The 15,742-nt window shown below is 31.3% G+C and overlaps 3 protein-coding genes and 2 long non-coding RNA genes across 7 annotated transcripts in view; 4 read left to right on the top strand and 1 right to left on the bottom strand.

The window, feature by feature from the left end:
- Positions 1-6: 6 nt before the first annotated feature.
- LOC111717844 (receptor-type tyrosine-protein phosphatase alpha-like) lies at positions 7-2,725 on the top strand. The gene is made up of 4 exons (XM_023493301.1): positions 7-805; positions 1,323-1,609; positions 2,058-2,134; positions 2,539-2,725. Exons 1-4 carry the CDS (start codon positions 72-74, stop codon positions 2,638-2,640), a joined length of 1,200 nt encoding a protein of 399 aa, XP_023349069.1. The 5' UTR covers positions 7-71; the 3' UTR covers positions 2,641-2,725.
- A 257-nt stretch (positions 2,726-2,982) lies between these two features.
- LOC111717846 (uncharacterized) lies at positions 2,983-4,097 on the top strand. The gene is made up of 2 exons (XR_002768931.1): positions 2,983-3,066; positions 3,528-4,097. It is a non-coding gene; the product is annotated as an uncharacterized LOC111717846 (long non-coding RNA).
- A 4,265-nt stretch (positions 4,098-8,362) lies between these two features.
- The window catches only part of LOC111717841 (ubiquitin carboxyl-terminal hydrolase 14), a 22,912-nt gene continuing 15,532 nt past the window's right edge, over positions 8,363-15,742 (bottom strand). For 2 of the 3 annotated variants that reach the window (XM_023493297.1, XM_023493295.1), the window contains one exon: positions 8,363-8,466. In XM_023493297.1, the coding sequence (XP_023349065.1) occupies positions 8,381-8,466 (86 nt within the window). In that variant the 3' untranslated portion in view covers positions 8,363-8,380. Of the gene's footprint in view, positions 8,467-9,442; positions 9,492-15,742 lie in introns of all 3 variants that reach the window. The other variant, XM_023493296.1, reaches the window with a different exon arrangement.
- LOC111717845 (tyrosine-protein phosphatase non-receptor type 1) lies at positions 9,939-12,200 on the top strand. Its single transcript, XM_023493302.1, has 5 exons — positions 9,939-9,976; positions 10,645-10,721; positions 11,101-11,198; positions 11,554-11,606; positions 11,846-12,200. The coding sequence occupies exons 1-5, from the start codon at positions 9,958-9,960 to the stop codon at positions 11,947-11,949; spliced, it is 351 nt and encodes a 116-aa protein (XP_023349070.1). The 5' UTR covers positions 9,939-9,957; the 3' UTR covers positions 11,950-12,200.
- Positions 12,970-15,061, top strand: LOC111717847 (uncharacterized). Its single transcript, XR_002768932.1, has 3 exons — positions 12,970-13,057; positions 13,629-13,733; positions 14,971-15,061. It is a non-coding gene; the product is annotated as an uncharacterized LOC111717847 (long non-coding RNA).

The raw sequence follows: 15,742 nt of genomic DNA, 5'->3' as shown, positions 1-15,742 counted from the left end.
TCAAAGTCAAGATCTGGATAAGCTCCAATGGCTACCAAAAAGAAATTGTCTCAGAGAAGCTTGAAATTTCAATGAAAGATCTTCATGAAACCAAAAAATTGAATATCTCTGAACAGGCACGATGTAAATCATTTAATTCTTATGATAAACTAACACTCAACGTGCTTGGTAAGTTTCTTGATGAGGCTATTGATCGTGAGTATGATGATGAAAGTAAATGGACACAGATGTTTGAGTTAGGTGGAGAGATACCTCCTGTAGAACCTATATTTGACTGGGATGACAGTACACATGAATTATGGTTAAAGGATGAACAAGTTGACAGTTTGAAAGGATGTTTTACTTATGCAATTTTCCAAGGAAATATAACACTTTCAGGAACAAATGAAGGATTTAAGATAGAATCCAATCTCTACTGTCGCTATAAATCCTTCCAAATCGTCTTGCAAAATAATTCTCTAGTTCACAGCTATCATCCGAAATTTAATTTGAAATATTTAGTAAATATTACATTGGAAATTCTTAATCTTTCTTTCAGGCAGTGCGCTTTTTTAGATCTTGAAATAGAGTGTATTGATAAAAAGGCAAAGGTTCCTGAAACGTTTAATGAAAGGTTTAGATCAGATAATGGATTTATTATTCCGGCAGAGAAATTCATGAACAAGCGATGTAGAGTCAGAGGCTATTCTGATCAATATATTGAAATTTCTCCTCCTGAGGAAATAGGCTATTTGCTCCCTATGGGAATTGTAACTGCACTGCTATTAACTTTGATTCTGATTGGAGCGTTGCTGTTTATATACAGGTAGAGACATGGGCGTGTTCGCATTTTTTATCATTTTTAGCGCTCAGTGTTCGTGAAAAAAAAGTTTCTTGAGTTTTATTTCAATCGTTCAAAAAAAATTAATTTTGTATATTTTCTATTTAAATCTTAGTTTTCTCAGTGAATGATTGTTTAGTAAAAACGTTCGTTAAGTAAAATTGTTAGTTTATAAAAATATTTCGTTCAATCAAATCATTTGTTCATTAAGAGAATCAATAGTTTTTTCAAAAGATTGTTGGAAAAATGCGTTTATGGTAAATAAACTATCGTTTTTAAAAAAATCGTTTGTTCAGTAAAAAACGATCGTTTTTTCAAAATTTTTTTTTGAAAAAATTAGTTCATTTAGTAAAAAGAACAATCAGTTTATTCACTTTCATTTTAACGATTTTAAATTGTTCATATTTATTTCTTTTGTTCGTTTTTAAAAATCGTTCATGAAAAAATTCGTTCGTTTTAAAATAGGTTCAATGACAAAGACGATGCCCATCTCTATATACAGGGACAAGGTTCAAAATATGCAATTCAAGTTTACCAGTTCCCTGCAAGATCTTCACAAGAAAAAAGAAAAAGTAAAAGACATTTCTTCTGCCGTGAGACTCAAAATGGACGACATTGTTAATTTGAATAAAGAGTTTGAAAAATTGGATAAAATATCCCGTGAGGAGATTGAACCCAAAGAAACTTTTAAGATAGCTACCAGTCCAGAGGTAGTCAAGAACCAAAGGAACAGATACAAAAATATTTTACCCTTTGATTCCAATGTTGTTATGCTAGATACACCTAAAGGTAACTTATACTTTATGCTGAGGAAAATAACCACTGTGTAATCTGATTTGCTCTTGTCAAATTTCATTGTTTTCTTAGTGTGTTTGTTTTTGCTTTCAAAAAATAGATGATTGTTTCACAAAATTTAAAAGTTAAAATTCTTATATCTATCCCATCATGATAAAACATGTTAAACCTTATACATAAGCTTTGCAAAAAGTAAATAGAAGAAAATATGTTTAATCTGCTCATTTGTGACCTTTAAATTCTATCAAAGTGATAAATAAGTCTTTGATAACTCTTAATAAGTTGAACACAACAAAAATAATTTCCTTTAAAGGGACTGTTACTGTAATTTCAAATGATTTTCACTGCAAAGATGTCAATGTTACCCTTAACAGCTTTTTCTGATCAAGTATGAGTAAGATCTTTAAATTACGCCATCCCATTAACAGGTGATTATTTTTAGGTGAGGTTCCTCTACCATATGTGAATGCATTTGACATTAAATTCAATGGTTTCAAACAAACCTATCTGGCAGTTCAGGTTTATATCTCAAAAAGGATTGAGTCTTTGCCACAAACTCTGATTTTTAAATCCCAATATCTTAACAACCCAATGTTATAGACCTTAGATATTTCAAACTATGACTTCTGTTATATCAAGAAATCAAAGTTTGAAATATCAAAGGTTTTAATTTGGTTGTAGATATATATAGGTATTAGAAAATTGGGATTTGTTGCAAAGACTCGATTCCTTTCTTGTTATTTATTGTTAAAATATTATCTTTTTCCTACAAAAGATTCTGTTGGAAATTGCAGTATAGCTTGGGAAACAGCTTTCCCTAGAAACTAAGTTTTCCATATTAAAGTCAACCCACTCAACTTATATTTTCATTTCAATATAATTATTTGTAAACATCTATTTTCGGAAAACTTGTTTGCTTTTAGGCTCCGAAAGTGAAGGCAATGCCCAGTTTCTGGCAGATGGTTTTAGAAAGAAAAGTTAGAATAATTGTCATGATCACAGGGCTAGTTGAGAACAAGAGGTAGGTTGAAAAGAAGGAATTACAGGGCTAGTTAAGAACAAGAGGTAGGTTGGAAAGAAGGAATTATTGTCATGATTACAGGGCTAGTTGAGAACAATAGGTAGGTTGGAAAGTTTTTTTTTGCAGAAAGAATGAAAAAACTTTTTCACCCCTGAGGGGGAGTAATTCTTTAAATTTTACACCCCTGGTTCTTTTACTACTCTATTTATAATCATTTATTTTTTCCGTTTTTGCAAAAAATAGATCATTAAAAATCAGATTGGGATAATACTTAAATCATACACCCTGATTCTTTCCCTTCTTTGATCATATTTCAAATCAATAATGTAACTATTCTTCATATAGTTCTTCATTTCATATGGCTATTTATGCAGGAAAGAATTACTCTGGAAGAGTATACTCTCCTATCCTTTTTTGGGAATCAGTATAGGTTAGTATCATGTTTTATCTAGTAAACCTTTAAAATAAAAAAAGATAAATATTAAAATTGAAAATTTGAGTTTTGCTGTTTAATTAACAAAGTCCATTTGCTCTCGGATTCACGATGTTTGCTCTCGACTAGATTCGCTCTAGAGACAATTTGCTCTTTGCTGTTTTTAAGGGCTAAGTCATGCTACTGAGGTGTGCAGACTACATAATGGGTCGGTTTAGTTAGAAAAGGTCATGAGTGACTACTGACTAGTGACTGCTAGGATAGGTTTTAAGTCTAATATAGATGAAAAAACAAATGATGTGTTTAGTCACAAAGCAATTGATTTATATAGCAAATTACGTCCTGGGCAAATGGTCCATAGAGTTAATGAGGTACATGAGTAAATTGCCATAGAGCGAAAGGTTATAGAGCAGATTTTTATCACCAATTGATGAGACAATTTAAGTATTTTTTTTTAGGAATTATCAGAAACAAGTTTGGACCGGAATACCCGGAATCAAAGGATACATGGGTCTAATGCCCTGGATACAAGAGTTGGATGACTGCTTGGATAAAAGCCATCCATATTAAACTAATATACTGAAATTCTTGATCATTATTTTCTTAATTTTGATACGTAACATAGTTTTTTTTTGGATATTTTTGTTGTAACAATACATCACTATAATTTAAAGAAAATTAAACAAAACTAGATAACTAGATTTTTTTTAATAAGTAAACACTATAATTGATTAACTCTTTGATCTCCTATATATACTAAATATTTGCTTCTTGTGTCAGAACTTTGGTGAATTTATTCATCCTAGAGGAACATCAAATGTTTGAAAATGCTTTCTCGGTTTTTAGAGGACCGTTGTAATTTCTTGTTTGAGCTTATATTTGTTGCTCGTACCTTGTCCATAACAACGTGTTTCATTTAACAGTTACTTGTGATTAAAATCCGTCTTAAAATGATGTTTAATTTTTGTAAAATTGTCACGTTTGTATTAGCGTTAGTATTGAAATAATACCTTTTTTATAATCTTTTCCATATAATTGTTAAATAAAAAACAGAAGAAAAGTAAAGATTGCTTCTGCAAAAAAAATTCAAATGACCCTCCATTTATGAAACAGGATATTTGATTTACAATTTTATCCTTTCAACAGCTTATGAATTTAGATAAATATCCTAATTGTTGTAGCTGAAAGACTTTGGTCCATTGAAGTTTCCATTTAAGTCACCTGCGGATTTTTAAAATAAGGAATGAAGATATCTTGCTTACTTTTAATCAGATAAAGAGTTAGAGGGCACAGTTATCAACTCGTCAGCAATTTACTGACATTTAAAAATGTACAGTAAGAATCAGATACCTCTGAAATAGAAAGACGACTTTTAGTATGACTTTAAATATTCCTATGAACATGAAACAAACCAGTCGTAAACAAACTTATTTCACTTGATACTTGATAAAATTAGCAAATCATTTAATTTGTAACATCATCAAGTACACTTAAGTATTGATTTAATGCCGTATTCCTATTCCACATGTTTTCTTGTTCTGACTGTAGCAATTAAAATATTCGCGGGTTTTTCTGTGGATTTCTAATTTTTTGACAAACTAAAAATTTGACAGGGCAACATTTCTAAATTTCGACTTCAAAAAGGAGTTGGGAGTTATGACAACAAATATTAAACTAATCTACTCAGCTGTATTGACGTTTATTTGACACAATATTCACATTTTTTTTATTTGCGTTCAAATAGGAGATTAAATTATGAATCCTGTTTTTTTACTGTAAAAAGTTGGTTTTCATTTTCATTTAAAGATTTGACATCAAGTCCAGAGTTTTTTATTCCAAAGATTTTCCCAAGAAAACCGGAAGTTAATCTCCGGATATTTTTTATTTTTATGTTTCACTGAGCAGCGATGTATTAGAACTGAGAGATAGTGAAGAAATGATATCATTGATATAAACATTTACTCGGCTTCACTCCGCGCGTTTCCGCCAGGATGACAGCGTTGAAATCTACGAAAAAATTTTAAATAATCAAAAATTATTTCAACAATTTATTTTATAAAAAAAACTGCCTCCCCCCCTTCGTTAAACTTTTCTTTTAAACATCGATAGTATAACTTGAAAAAATGTAAATTTTACCATCAGTTTCGTTTTTTTCTGTCGAAATGATTTGAGATTGTCCTTTTCCAAAAAATAAAATTTCTCATAAAAAGAGTTTTTCCTAATAACAAAAAAAGTAAGTAAGAAAGAAAATAAAGAAAAAAATTTGCTCTCTATAGCCATTCAAAACTTCCTTTATATAAGGCATAAGCAGTGAAAAAGTATACCATGGCATTTTAGACCTAATCCAATTACTGCATTTATTATTCTTTCTAAGGCCACAACTTATGTATCGTGATCCTGTGACTTAATCCACTGCAGACAGATCAACCTGAGATATTGAAAACATAATTGATGTCAGATTTGTCCGAATTAGCGCATTAAAGGGACTGTAAACGTAATTTCAAGAAGTATTTAATTCTTTAAAAAGGAGGAAGTCCGATGCACAATGGTACCCTTAATCCGCTTTTTTCATCAAGACATTAATCTCTTTAAAAATTAATTATTTTCAGTTGTGGTTTCTCTAAAAAAGAAACAATGGAAGGTATATATTAGAACTATCTCCTTCTCAATGTATAAAAACGACAACATTTTTCAAAATTTTGATTAACTGAAGGTTTAAAGGATATCGTTGTAGAACTGAGGGTGACTTTAAATATCAACCACAGTCCCTTTAAACCCAGTTCAATGATTTGAACTTGAATATCTTAACCGGGGGGGNATTACAAATTACCAGGTCTGGATGATGCAGGTTAAACCAGAATCCCTAGAAAATGATTGACAGGTTGACAGGTTGACAAGTTGACACAAGGTCGATATTTCAAGTTTAGATTATTATTAATTAGTTTCCGGGTTAATTTATCACACAGTGGGAACCAGAAATATTCAGACTGAAAAGACGACGGTTAGACTTAAATTTTGATTTTATATATAGTCCAGTAAACATGAAACCCACCAATTGGGCAGTGAGCACAGGCCCATCTCACTTTCAGTTAAACTATTTGCTAATTCATTACAAAATATAATAGACCCTATTTTTTTGCTTTCTTACTTTAAATGAGATCAATTCTGTCAATTTCCGTCATTTTCTCTGTTGCATGTATTAACAAGTGACTTTTATAGAGAATCACAATCTTGTTAAATTCTAATTGGAAAACATGGCGATCACTAACATTTTTTAACAAAAAAAGGTTTATAGGTTTCCATGATGAATTAGTAATGTAACAGCTTTTAATAGCGTTATCAGTCTCTTTGAACTTGATTATAGAGAGGCTGGGAGCAAATAGATTCAAGTACGAGAGACCATAGTTTACATTTTTCTTTTTCTTTTTCTTTTTCTTAAGGCATAATATTTTTCAAAAAATGAACAATGTATATTGTTAAACTTTCAAAGATTTTTTATTGAAAAAATGTTATGCCATTATTATATGAAAAGCAATTTTTATCACAGTAAAAATTTGTAATGTCTGTCTTTTAGCTATATTGGTGAAAACATATATTTATATTTATATTGATAGTAAAGAGGCTTCAACATAAAAACTTAAATTTTATTGTATCAACATTATGTTTGATTCAATGGAGGATTTTTTAAGTATTGACAAAAAACTAAAATTTATAACATTTTCCCAATTATTCAACTTTTTTGCTTAATTTAGTAGATTTAAGGAAATGTTTCTTATCATAGAACAGAATTGTTGTTAGTTAAATGATAATGGCGTGCTTGTCAACTAATTTGGTATTATTACTTCTAGCGTATTCGTTTCAACCATACTTCACCTTTGAAATAAAGAAGAATAAAGATGAGCTGCTGTGTGCTTCAGGAAAATTAGATTTTTATAAGTATGAAGAGGATTTAAATCCAAAACATGTCTCGTTCCTTATCAAAACATCATTAAGAGGTTTTATATTGTTGTCCCAAAATTTGAATACGTCATTGTTGGTAAAGCACTCTTATCGAGAGAACAGTACACAGTTGTTTAACTCCAAAAATGAATACCATACAAGTAATGGTCCGCCAATACTCAATCTGCTGAGGATTACAGTAGATATCAGAGATTTGTGCTTCACTGGAGATTTCATGCTTGCAATGAGGAACTGCTCAGAATTTGATGTTCAAATACCTATAATAAAAATAAATGCTCAGCGCAACCTCCTCAGGAAAATATCAGAAAAGTACAAAAATAAAACCAATTTGATACAAATCAGTAAAACATCTGTTGGAAAACTTAAGCTGGAGAAACTTGATGCTTTCAAAGTTTTAAATGAATTCAATTGTCCGGACATCAAAGTCAAGATCTGGATAAGCTACCAAAAAGAAATTGTCTCACAGAAGCTTGAAATTTCAATGAAAGATCTTCATGAAACTGAAGAATTGAATATCTCTGAACAGGCACGATGTAAATCATTTAAATCTTATGATAAACTAACACTCAACGTGCTTGGTAAGTTTCTTGATGAGGCTACTGATCGTGAGTATGGTGATGAAAGTAAATTGACACAGATGTTTGAGTTAGGTGGAGAGATACCTCCTGTAGAACCTATATTTGCCTGGGATGACAGTACACATGAATTATGGTTAAAGGATGAACAAGTTGACAGTTTGAAAGGATGTTTTACTAATGCAATTTTCCAAGGAAGAATAAAACGTTCAGGAACAAATGAAGGATTTAAGATAGAATCCAATCTCTACTGCCGCTACAAATCCTTCCAAATCTCCGTGCAAAATAATTCTCTAGTTCACAGCTATCATCCGAAATTTAATTTGAAATATTCAGTAAATATTACATTGGAAATTCTTAATCTTCCTTTCAGGCAGTGCGCTTCTTTAGAGCTTGAAATAGAGTGTATTGATAAAAAAGCAAAGGTTCCTGTAAAGGGGTATAGGCTGAAACCTGAGAATCTCAGGAGTTGGACGATACCTGTAAGACAGATTTGCTGCGTATTTGTTGAATATGATCTGTTCAAATCTATGAATCTTATACAAAATCTTACATATATACGTTTTGGTATGATGTTGACACCGTTTTATATCAATTTCTTGAGACAGGAACATCAGATAGATGTCTTATATGTCTCAATCAACTCCTGAGCTTCTCAGGTTTCAGCCTATACCCCCTTTGATTTTTCCTTTACAGTCCCTTTAATATCAATAAATCAACATTTGGAATCGTATTAGATGGAATTATATTGATCCCCGCTTCAACGTATTCAAATCTTACCCAACATAATGTCCGGAGTTTGAACTCCGTCCTTTATGGGTGAGAACTGCTTGAAGACTGTAGTATCCAGAGTTATTTGATCCTAATAGAAATATAAGGCTTAGGCTCAATATTATTTCGAGATTCGAGTTGTGTCAACTCAAGGTTTAATGTTTATCATAGCTCGAGATTCGAGTTGTGTCAACTCAAGGTTCATTGTTTATCATTCTTCGATATTCGACTTGTGTTCACTCAAGGCTTAGGCTCAATAATACTTCGAGATTCGAGTTGTGTTAACTCAAGGTTTAATGTTTATCATAGCTCGAGATTCGAGTTGTGTCAACTCAAGGTTTAATGTTTATCATAGTTCGAGATTCGAGTTGTGTCAACTCAAGGTTTAATGTTTATCATAGTTCGAGATTCGAGTTGTGTTAACTCAGGGTCTAATGTTTATCATAGCTCGAGATTCGAGTTGTGATAACTCAAGGTTTAATGTTTATCATAGTTCGAGATTCGAGTTGTGTCAACTCAAGGTTTAATGTTTATCATAGTTCGAGATTCGAGTTTTTTTAACTTAAGGTTTAATGTTTATCATTCTTCGAGATTCGAGTTGTGTTCACTAAAGGTTTAATGTTTATCATTCTTCGAGATTCGAGTTGTTTTAACTCAAGGTTTATTGTTATTGGGGGGAAATATTCCCACAACCTCTACTTTTAGAGGTTTTTAAATATTTTCTCCTTAAACACTTTATTTTGTATGTTTTTGTTATATTTCATAGATAAATAATTTTTTACTTTACTTTTTACTTTATTGTGAATTCAAGCTTTAGGATCAATCATTCTTCGAGATTCGAGTTTTGTGAATTTAAAATTAAGCTAATTAAAGGGACTTGGGCGTAATTTCAATGTAGAGTGGCGGGTCTATCTCTACACTCTACAGTGCCTTTAATCGAATCTTTCTTCTCAAAACGATTTTCAAAAAAGTTAAAACTTATGATTTTTGATAATTTCCCCCCAAAATTTGGGATGTAAAAAAAAACCAAAACTGTATACTGTATAGTATATATACCCTTGTAATACCTTTGTCGTCCTCAAACCACCAGTCCTCAACCTCGGCTTCGGTCAAGTCCTAGAAAAAAGGAACATTTTATCTACTAATTCAATTGTTTTTATCCCAATATGAATAAAAAATAAATTAATTATAATTTTTCGATTGCAATTAAAATCAAAAGTCATTCTGTTCAAAATGTTCAAAGTAAAAGGGACAAAATTTCAAGATTCCTGCTATTTATTGAGTAGCATAACCGATTCAATTGATGAATGAATAAATTTTTAAGCTGAAAACTGATTGTATTTGCATTGGTGTGATTTTAAGCATTTGACTTAATGCAGATATATGCAGCTGAAGAAGTGACGAATTTTGAGACAGAAAATTGACGATATCATCCTGGTTATTAAAGTAAAGGGAGTGTTCGCAAAAAATGAAAGGGGGTATAGGCTTACGACTAAAATAAGTGTTTTTCATCGCTACGGTGCATAGGAAATCGATCTATAATCCTTTTGATCTAAATTTACCCTTTGATTCCAATGTTGTTATGCTAGATACGCCTAAAGGTAACTTATACTTTATGCTGAGGAAAATAACCACTGTGTAATCTGGTTTGCTTCTGTCAAATTTCATTGTTTTCTTAGTGTGTTTGTTTTTGCTTTAAAAAAATAGATGATTGTTTCACAAAGTTTAAAAGTTAAAATTCTTATATCTATCCCATCATGATAAAACATGTAAAACCTTACATATCGCTTTGTCCCTCGTAAGCGGGTAAGCTTTGCAAAAAGTAAATAGAAGAAAATATGTTTAATCTGCTCATTTGTGACCTTTAAATTGTATCAAAGTGATAAATAAGTTTAACTTTTGATAAGTTGAACACAACAAAAATAATTTCCTTAAAAGGGACTGTTAGTGTAATTTCAAATGACCTTCTATGCAAAGATGTCAATGTTACCCTTAACAGCTTAACCCTTAACAGTATGAGTAAAATATTAATGTTTTTGATTTTAAAAACTGATTATTTTCACTTGGGGGTTCTCTACAAAAGTGACATTCAAATTTCCACTGCAGGAATACATTTAGAAATGATCAGAACTAATTACTTAAAAACTATAGATAGATGACGATATATTTCACATTATTGGTCACATAAAGTTCCAAGGGTACCTTAGTGAACCTGGTATTGTAACTTTAAATTACGCTTATAGTCCCTTTAACAGGTTATGATTTATAGGTGAGGTTCCTCTACCGTATGTGAATGCATCTGACATTAAATTCAATGGTTTTAAACAAACCTATCTGGCAGTTCAGGTTTATATCTCAAAAAGAATTGATTCTTTGCCGCAAACTCTGATTTTTAAATCCCAATATCTTAACAACCCAATGTTGTAGACCTTATATATTTCAAACTATGACTTCTGTTATATCAAACAATTAAAGTTTGAAATATCAAAGGTTTACATAATTTGGTTGTAGATATATAGGTTTCAGAAAATTGGGATTGGGATTTATTGTTAAAATATTTTCTTTTTCCTACAAAAGATTCTGTTGGAAATTGCAGTATAGCTTGGGAAACAGCTTTCCCTAGAAACTAAGTTTTCCCTATTAAAGTCACCCCACTCAACTTATATTTTCATTTCAATATATTTATCTGTAAACATCTATTTTCGGAAAACTTGATTGCTTTTAGGCTCCGAAAGTGAAGGCAATGCCCAGCTTCTGGCAGATGGTTTTAGAAAGAAAAGTTAGAATAATTGTCATGATCACAGGGCTAGTTGAGAACAAGAGGTAGGTTGGAAAGAAGGAATTATTGTCATGATTACAGGGCTAGTTGAGAACAAGAGGTAGGTTGGAAAGTAGGAATTATTGTTATGATTACAGGGTTAGTTGAGAACAAGAGGTAGGTTGGAAAGTAGGAATTATTGTTATGATTACAGGGCTAGTTGAGAACAAGAGGTAGGTTGGAAAGAAGAAATTATTGTTATGATCACAGTACTAGTTGAGAACAAGAGGTAGGTTGGAAAGAAGGAATTATTGTTATGATCACAGGGCTAGTTGAGAACAAAAGGTAGGTTGGAAAGAAGGAATCTTAAAAAGTGTTAAATTGTTAAGAAATGGTAAAAATTGCACATTTTCTGCCTAGGATAAAAGCTGATCGTTATTGGCCGGAAGAAGAAGATGACTTGATTGTTTTTGGTAATTTTATTTTTCCATTAATATAGAAAGTAAGATTTTGTTCAGAATATATAAAAGTCAATCAACTCAACTTAAATTCAGGAGTTGTGATCGGACTTTTAAACAAACAGACAGACAGGCAGACATCGATTACTACTTTATATATGCGGGAAACAAATATACACATACCGTGGGATCCATAAAACTGTGGAATAGGATGAATACTGTTAGACTTAAGTTATAATTTTGAAATGTTTCAGAAGATATAAAAATTACTTTCTTGGATCAGTCCTATAATGGCTCATTTTTCACAAGACACCTGGAATTGGAGGTAGAGGGGGCATTTTTAATTTATAAAAAATAGAATCTCAAAATTTTAAAAATAACAGTGTTGAAGTCTGAAAAGTTATCATAATAAAGCTCTTCGCCCGTACATGTATGTCTTTGACTAAGATTTTCTCCGGCAGCCAAACCAAACATTATCTCTGATGAACAGTGTAACAGTGGGATGTTTAGCTTTAGTAGTTCTCACCACCCATTTCGAGATCATCCCCTTTTCAACTCAACAATATCTTAGCTTTTTCAATACATTTTTCAACTTAAATTTTTCTAAACATTTAATAAAAGTAATGATTCATGACAATTAAATTTGATTATGGGCAATAAAACAGGAAGAGGTGCAGTGCTTTGATAAGGAAAAATAAGATTTATTTATTAAACAATAATAATGTATGAGTTTAACTTATAAATCTGAGGACTTCTAAATTGGAGGATCAATAATTGATCCCTAAATGCCTAATATGGAGATCACGAGATACACAACAAAAAAGTTTCAACCTCTAACTTTTTCTTCAAAATCTTTCATATGCATTATATAAAAGACCTGAAGGGATGCACTAAATCACAAAAAAATGTTGATCTGCTAAATCACAATAAAAAATAGACTAAAGACGATTTAAAAGTATGTCTCTCACTTCTAATATTTATTAAGACAAATTGTCTAAAAAGAATAAAAAATCTAGCTGATGCATTAACTACACTTTAAATTTAGAAATCAAAATTTTGGATGACAGCCAAACGAGCGACAACAAATCTCTTACATACAACAAAAAATCGCAAAAGTAGGATGACTACCAAATAAGCGGTTTTATATTGGACATGACCGACTTTTTGCCGCTCATATTGCAGCCATCCAACTTTAGCTGCCAAATAAGCAAATTTTTATTTCGAAATTTAAAGTGTATCGTCCCCGAAAATACAGGGTGTCCCACGAAACATGAAAGTTGGTGAAAAGTTTTAAATGTCGTCTTTAATACCAAAAAGAATAATAAAATATATCACATGACAATCACATTATAGTAAAATTAATTTCAAAGTAAAATATGTTCCAAAGCAATGTTTGGCCTGATATGACTGCTCCTGATGATTCTAGTGTTCTCATAGATCTAGTTCTAGCAACACAACATCAAATGGTAACTGCATACACTGAGATCCATAAAACTGTGAAATTGGTCGACGAATGTAAGACTCAAGTTATAAGCTTGATTAGTTCAATTACAGGGGATTTTAGATCCAAAACTATAAACACTTGTGCCATTTCTAGCACTGAGTATTAGAAAAAGGCGAAGTGTTATATTTGGAACTAATTTCACCTGAATTAACTTGAAGCACAGAAATTGTGCATGCACTGATGAGAGGGAGGGGGTGCAGAGCAACCATGAGCCCCCTTACTGACCTCCAGACCTATTTTACTCAATATGTTAATTTTACTATTTTCGTCGTCACGTCATCAAAAACATATTAACTTGGTAAAATGTCGTCTTGCTACTCCACAGTGTTATGGGGCCGCACTGCAGCTGTTTATGGAATGCTCTCATATTCAGTTTTGCAAAAAATATATCTTTAATTTTCATTTCTTATTAATAATGAAGGCAGTTACGATTTCTTTTATTATTCATTAAGATTTATATTTGGCATTCATTGTACATGTTGCATACTAGCTGTACATAGCTTTAGGTTTTAATACTGTGTCATTATTTGTAGGAAATTGAAAAAAGTGTATGTCCCATTCTTGTGCATTGCTCAGCAGGGGTTGGACGAACTGGTACATTTATTGCTGTACATAAACTGTACAACGACATATTAAAGGTATTTTTTGGATTACATAAACTGTTCAACGACATATTGAAGGTATTTATTGCTGTACATAAACTGTTCAACGACATATTAAAGAAGGTATGTATTGCTGTACATAAACTGTACAACATGTAAATGTATTCATTGCAGTACATATTTTGTAAAACGATCTATTAAAGGTATTTATTGCTGTACATAAACTGTACAACGACATAAAAAAGGTAATCAATGCTACGTACATGAACTGTATAACACATAAAAGGTATTCAGTGCTACGTACATAAACTGTACATCGACATATTAAAGCTATTCATTGTTAAGTACAGAAACTTTACAACGAAATATGAAATGTATTTATTGCGGTACATAAACTGTACAACGGTATATTATAGGTATTCATTGCTGTACATAAACTGTAAAACGACATAAAAAAGGTAATCATTGCTACGTGCATAAACTGTGCATTGACATACATTTAACCATGATAAACTGTACAACGACATTCGCGCGTGCAACTAGACATTCAGTTAGGGGGGGGGGGGGGCAAATGGCAATTATTTGGCGCATAGCGCAAAAAAAAATGTTGTTCCCCCTATACTCAACCATGAAAAAACTACCTTACTCAATTAAAAAAATATATAGATACATTTTTTAAGCTAAGGGTTATTTTTGTTGTTGGGGGCAAAACTTCTTGATTTTTTTGAGCAATATGCAAATAAAATAAGGGGCGTTTTTTTAGATAGGGTTTTAAATTTTTTTTTTAAAGATCTAAATATTTATTGTCTTATTATTTAAATTGTACAACATAGTTTATATGTGTTCATTAATAAAGCTTAACGACAAATTCGTTTACATTTTCTTTTTGAGAGATTTGTGAAATAATTACAAAATAGTATAGTATACATATATTCATTTTAAAGTTGATTGTATTTATAAAACATTTGGGGATAAATTTAGGCGCAAATTAAAAATATTTGGTGGCATTCTAAAAAACAAAGGTTAAAAATGTTGGATAATGGGGTAAATTTAAGTCTGAAGGGGTAATTGAATAAGAATGTGTGAGTGTAAAATCCCAATTTGGAGCGTTTTTTAAAGAAAGCGGGTAAATAAAAAGAATCTGAGCTTATATTGAAAATTTTTATAGTTGAATTTGAGTTTAGCTTTCGCCATTTTATATGAATTAAGTTTTAACGTTAAATAAAAACCACAAAAATCAAAACAAAAATCTTTCGACATCTTTTATTTTCAGAACCAAATTCCTGATGTATATGAAACTGTTCTAACGATGCGCCGACAAAGAACCACCATGGTCCAGAAGGTATATACTAAGCATTGTTTTATTCTTCATATAGAGCCCAATTTCTTAGTCGTTCTACCAGAACGATTTTGGTTGTGCAACTCCGAAATTGGGCTAATTTCTGTACTTCTTTCGTTTTTTAAAATCTGTTTCTTTAATTTAAATAGTATTATATTCTCCTCAAGTTGTTAATATGGTAACGGCCAAAAAAACTCTTTGAAATTTTTTTTTCGAAAATAAAGTCCTAAATTTTGAGACTTTATTTTCTCGGACTTCTTTTCTGGTTCCAGTATGATTTCATACAAAAAAGTCTTCGGAAAAAAGTCCTCTTATGGTGGAAAATGCCTGGGAACAAAGGATGTTTACAACCCTGGAAAAAAGGGCCTGGTAATAAAAACATATCGAGGTATGTTCAATATGCAGATGTATAGAAGAAAAGTCCTTTTTATAAAAACGTCTCAGACTTGACCTTATTTTCCCAAAACTTTTTTCTTCGGATTTATCTTCTTTAAGACTTTTAATTCCTGTGACTTTATTGCCAGCCCCTATATTATTCTAGGAAAAACGTCCCTGGAGTCTAAAACTCGGGACTTTATTTCTAGTAATATTTTGTCCAAGCAGTTCAGAAAATAGGGACTTTTTTACCAAAGTTTTGATTTCCAGAAACATTTTTTCCTGTGCGTATGCATTACAGGACTAATATGCACAAATAATACAAATGATA

The sequence above is a fragment of the Eurytemora carolleeae genome, unplaced genomic scaffold (genome assembly GCF_000591075.1).
Source record: "Eurytemora carolleeae unplaced genomic scaffold, Eaff_2.0 scaffold1304, whole genome shotgun sequence".
Taxonomy (NCBI): domain Eukaryota; kingdom Metazoa; phylum Arthropoda; class Copepoda; order Calanoida; family Temoridae; genus Eurytemora; species Eurytemora carolleeae.
The sequence above is the reverse complement of the archived record's forward strand: the minus strand, read 5'-3'. Positions and strand labels throughout refer to the sequence as shown.

What these genes read in the sequence shown, in the direction of transcription:
- LOC111717845 (XM_023493302.1), top strand. An exon ending in AAACCTATCTGGCAGTTCAG is followed by an intron (nt 10,722 to 11,100) that starts GTTTATATCTCA and finishes GATTGCTTTTAG; the next exon opens with GCTCCGAAAGTGAAGGCAAT. An exon ending in GGGCTAGTTGAGAACAAGAG is followed by an intron (nt 11,199 to 11,553) that starts GTAGGTTGGAAA and finishes TTTTCTGCCTAG; the next exon opens with GATAAAAGCTGATCGTTATT.
- LOC111717844 (XM_023493301.1), top strand. Translation starts at nt 72, where the DNA reads ATGAAAGATCTTCATGAAACCAAAAAATTGAATATCTCTGAACAGGCA. An exon ending in GCGTTGCTGTTTATATACAG is followed by an intron (nt 806 to 1,322) that starts GTAGAGACATGG and finishes CTCTATATACAG; the next exon opens with GGACAAGGTTCAAAATATGC. An exon ending in TATGCTAGATACACCTAAAG is followed by an intron (nt 1,610 to 2,057) that starts GTAACTTATACT and finishes GATTATTTTTAG; the next exon opens with GTGAGGTTCCTCTACCATAT.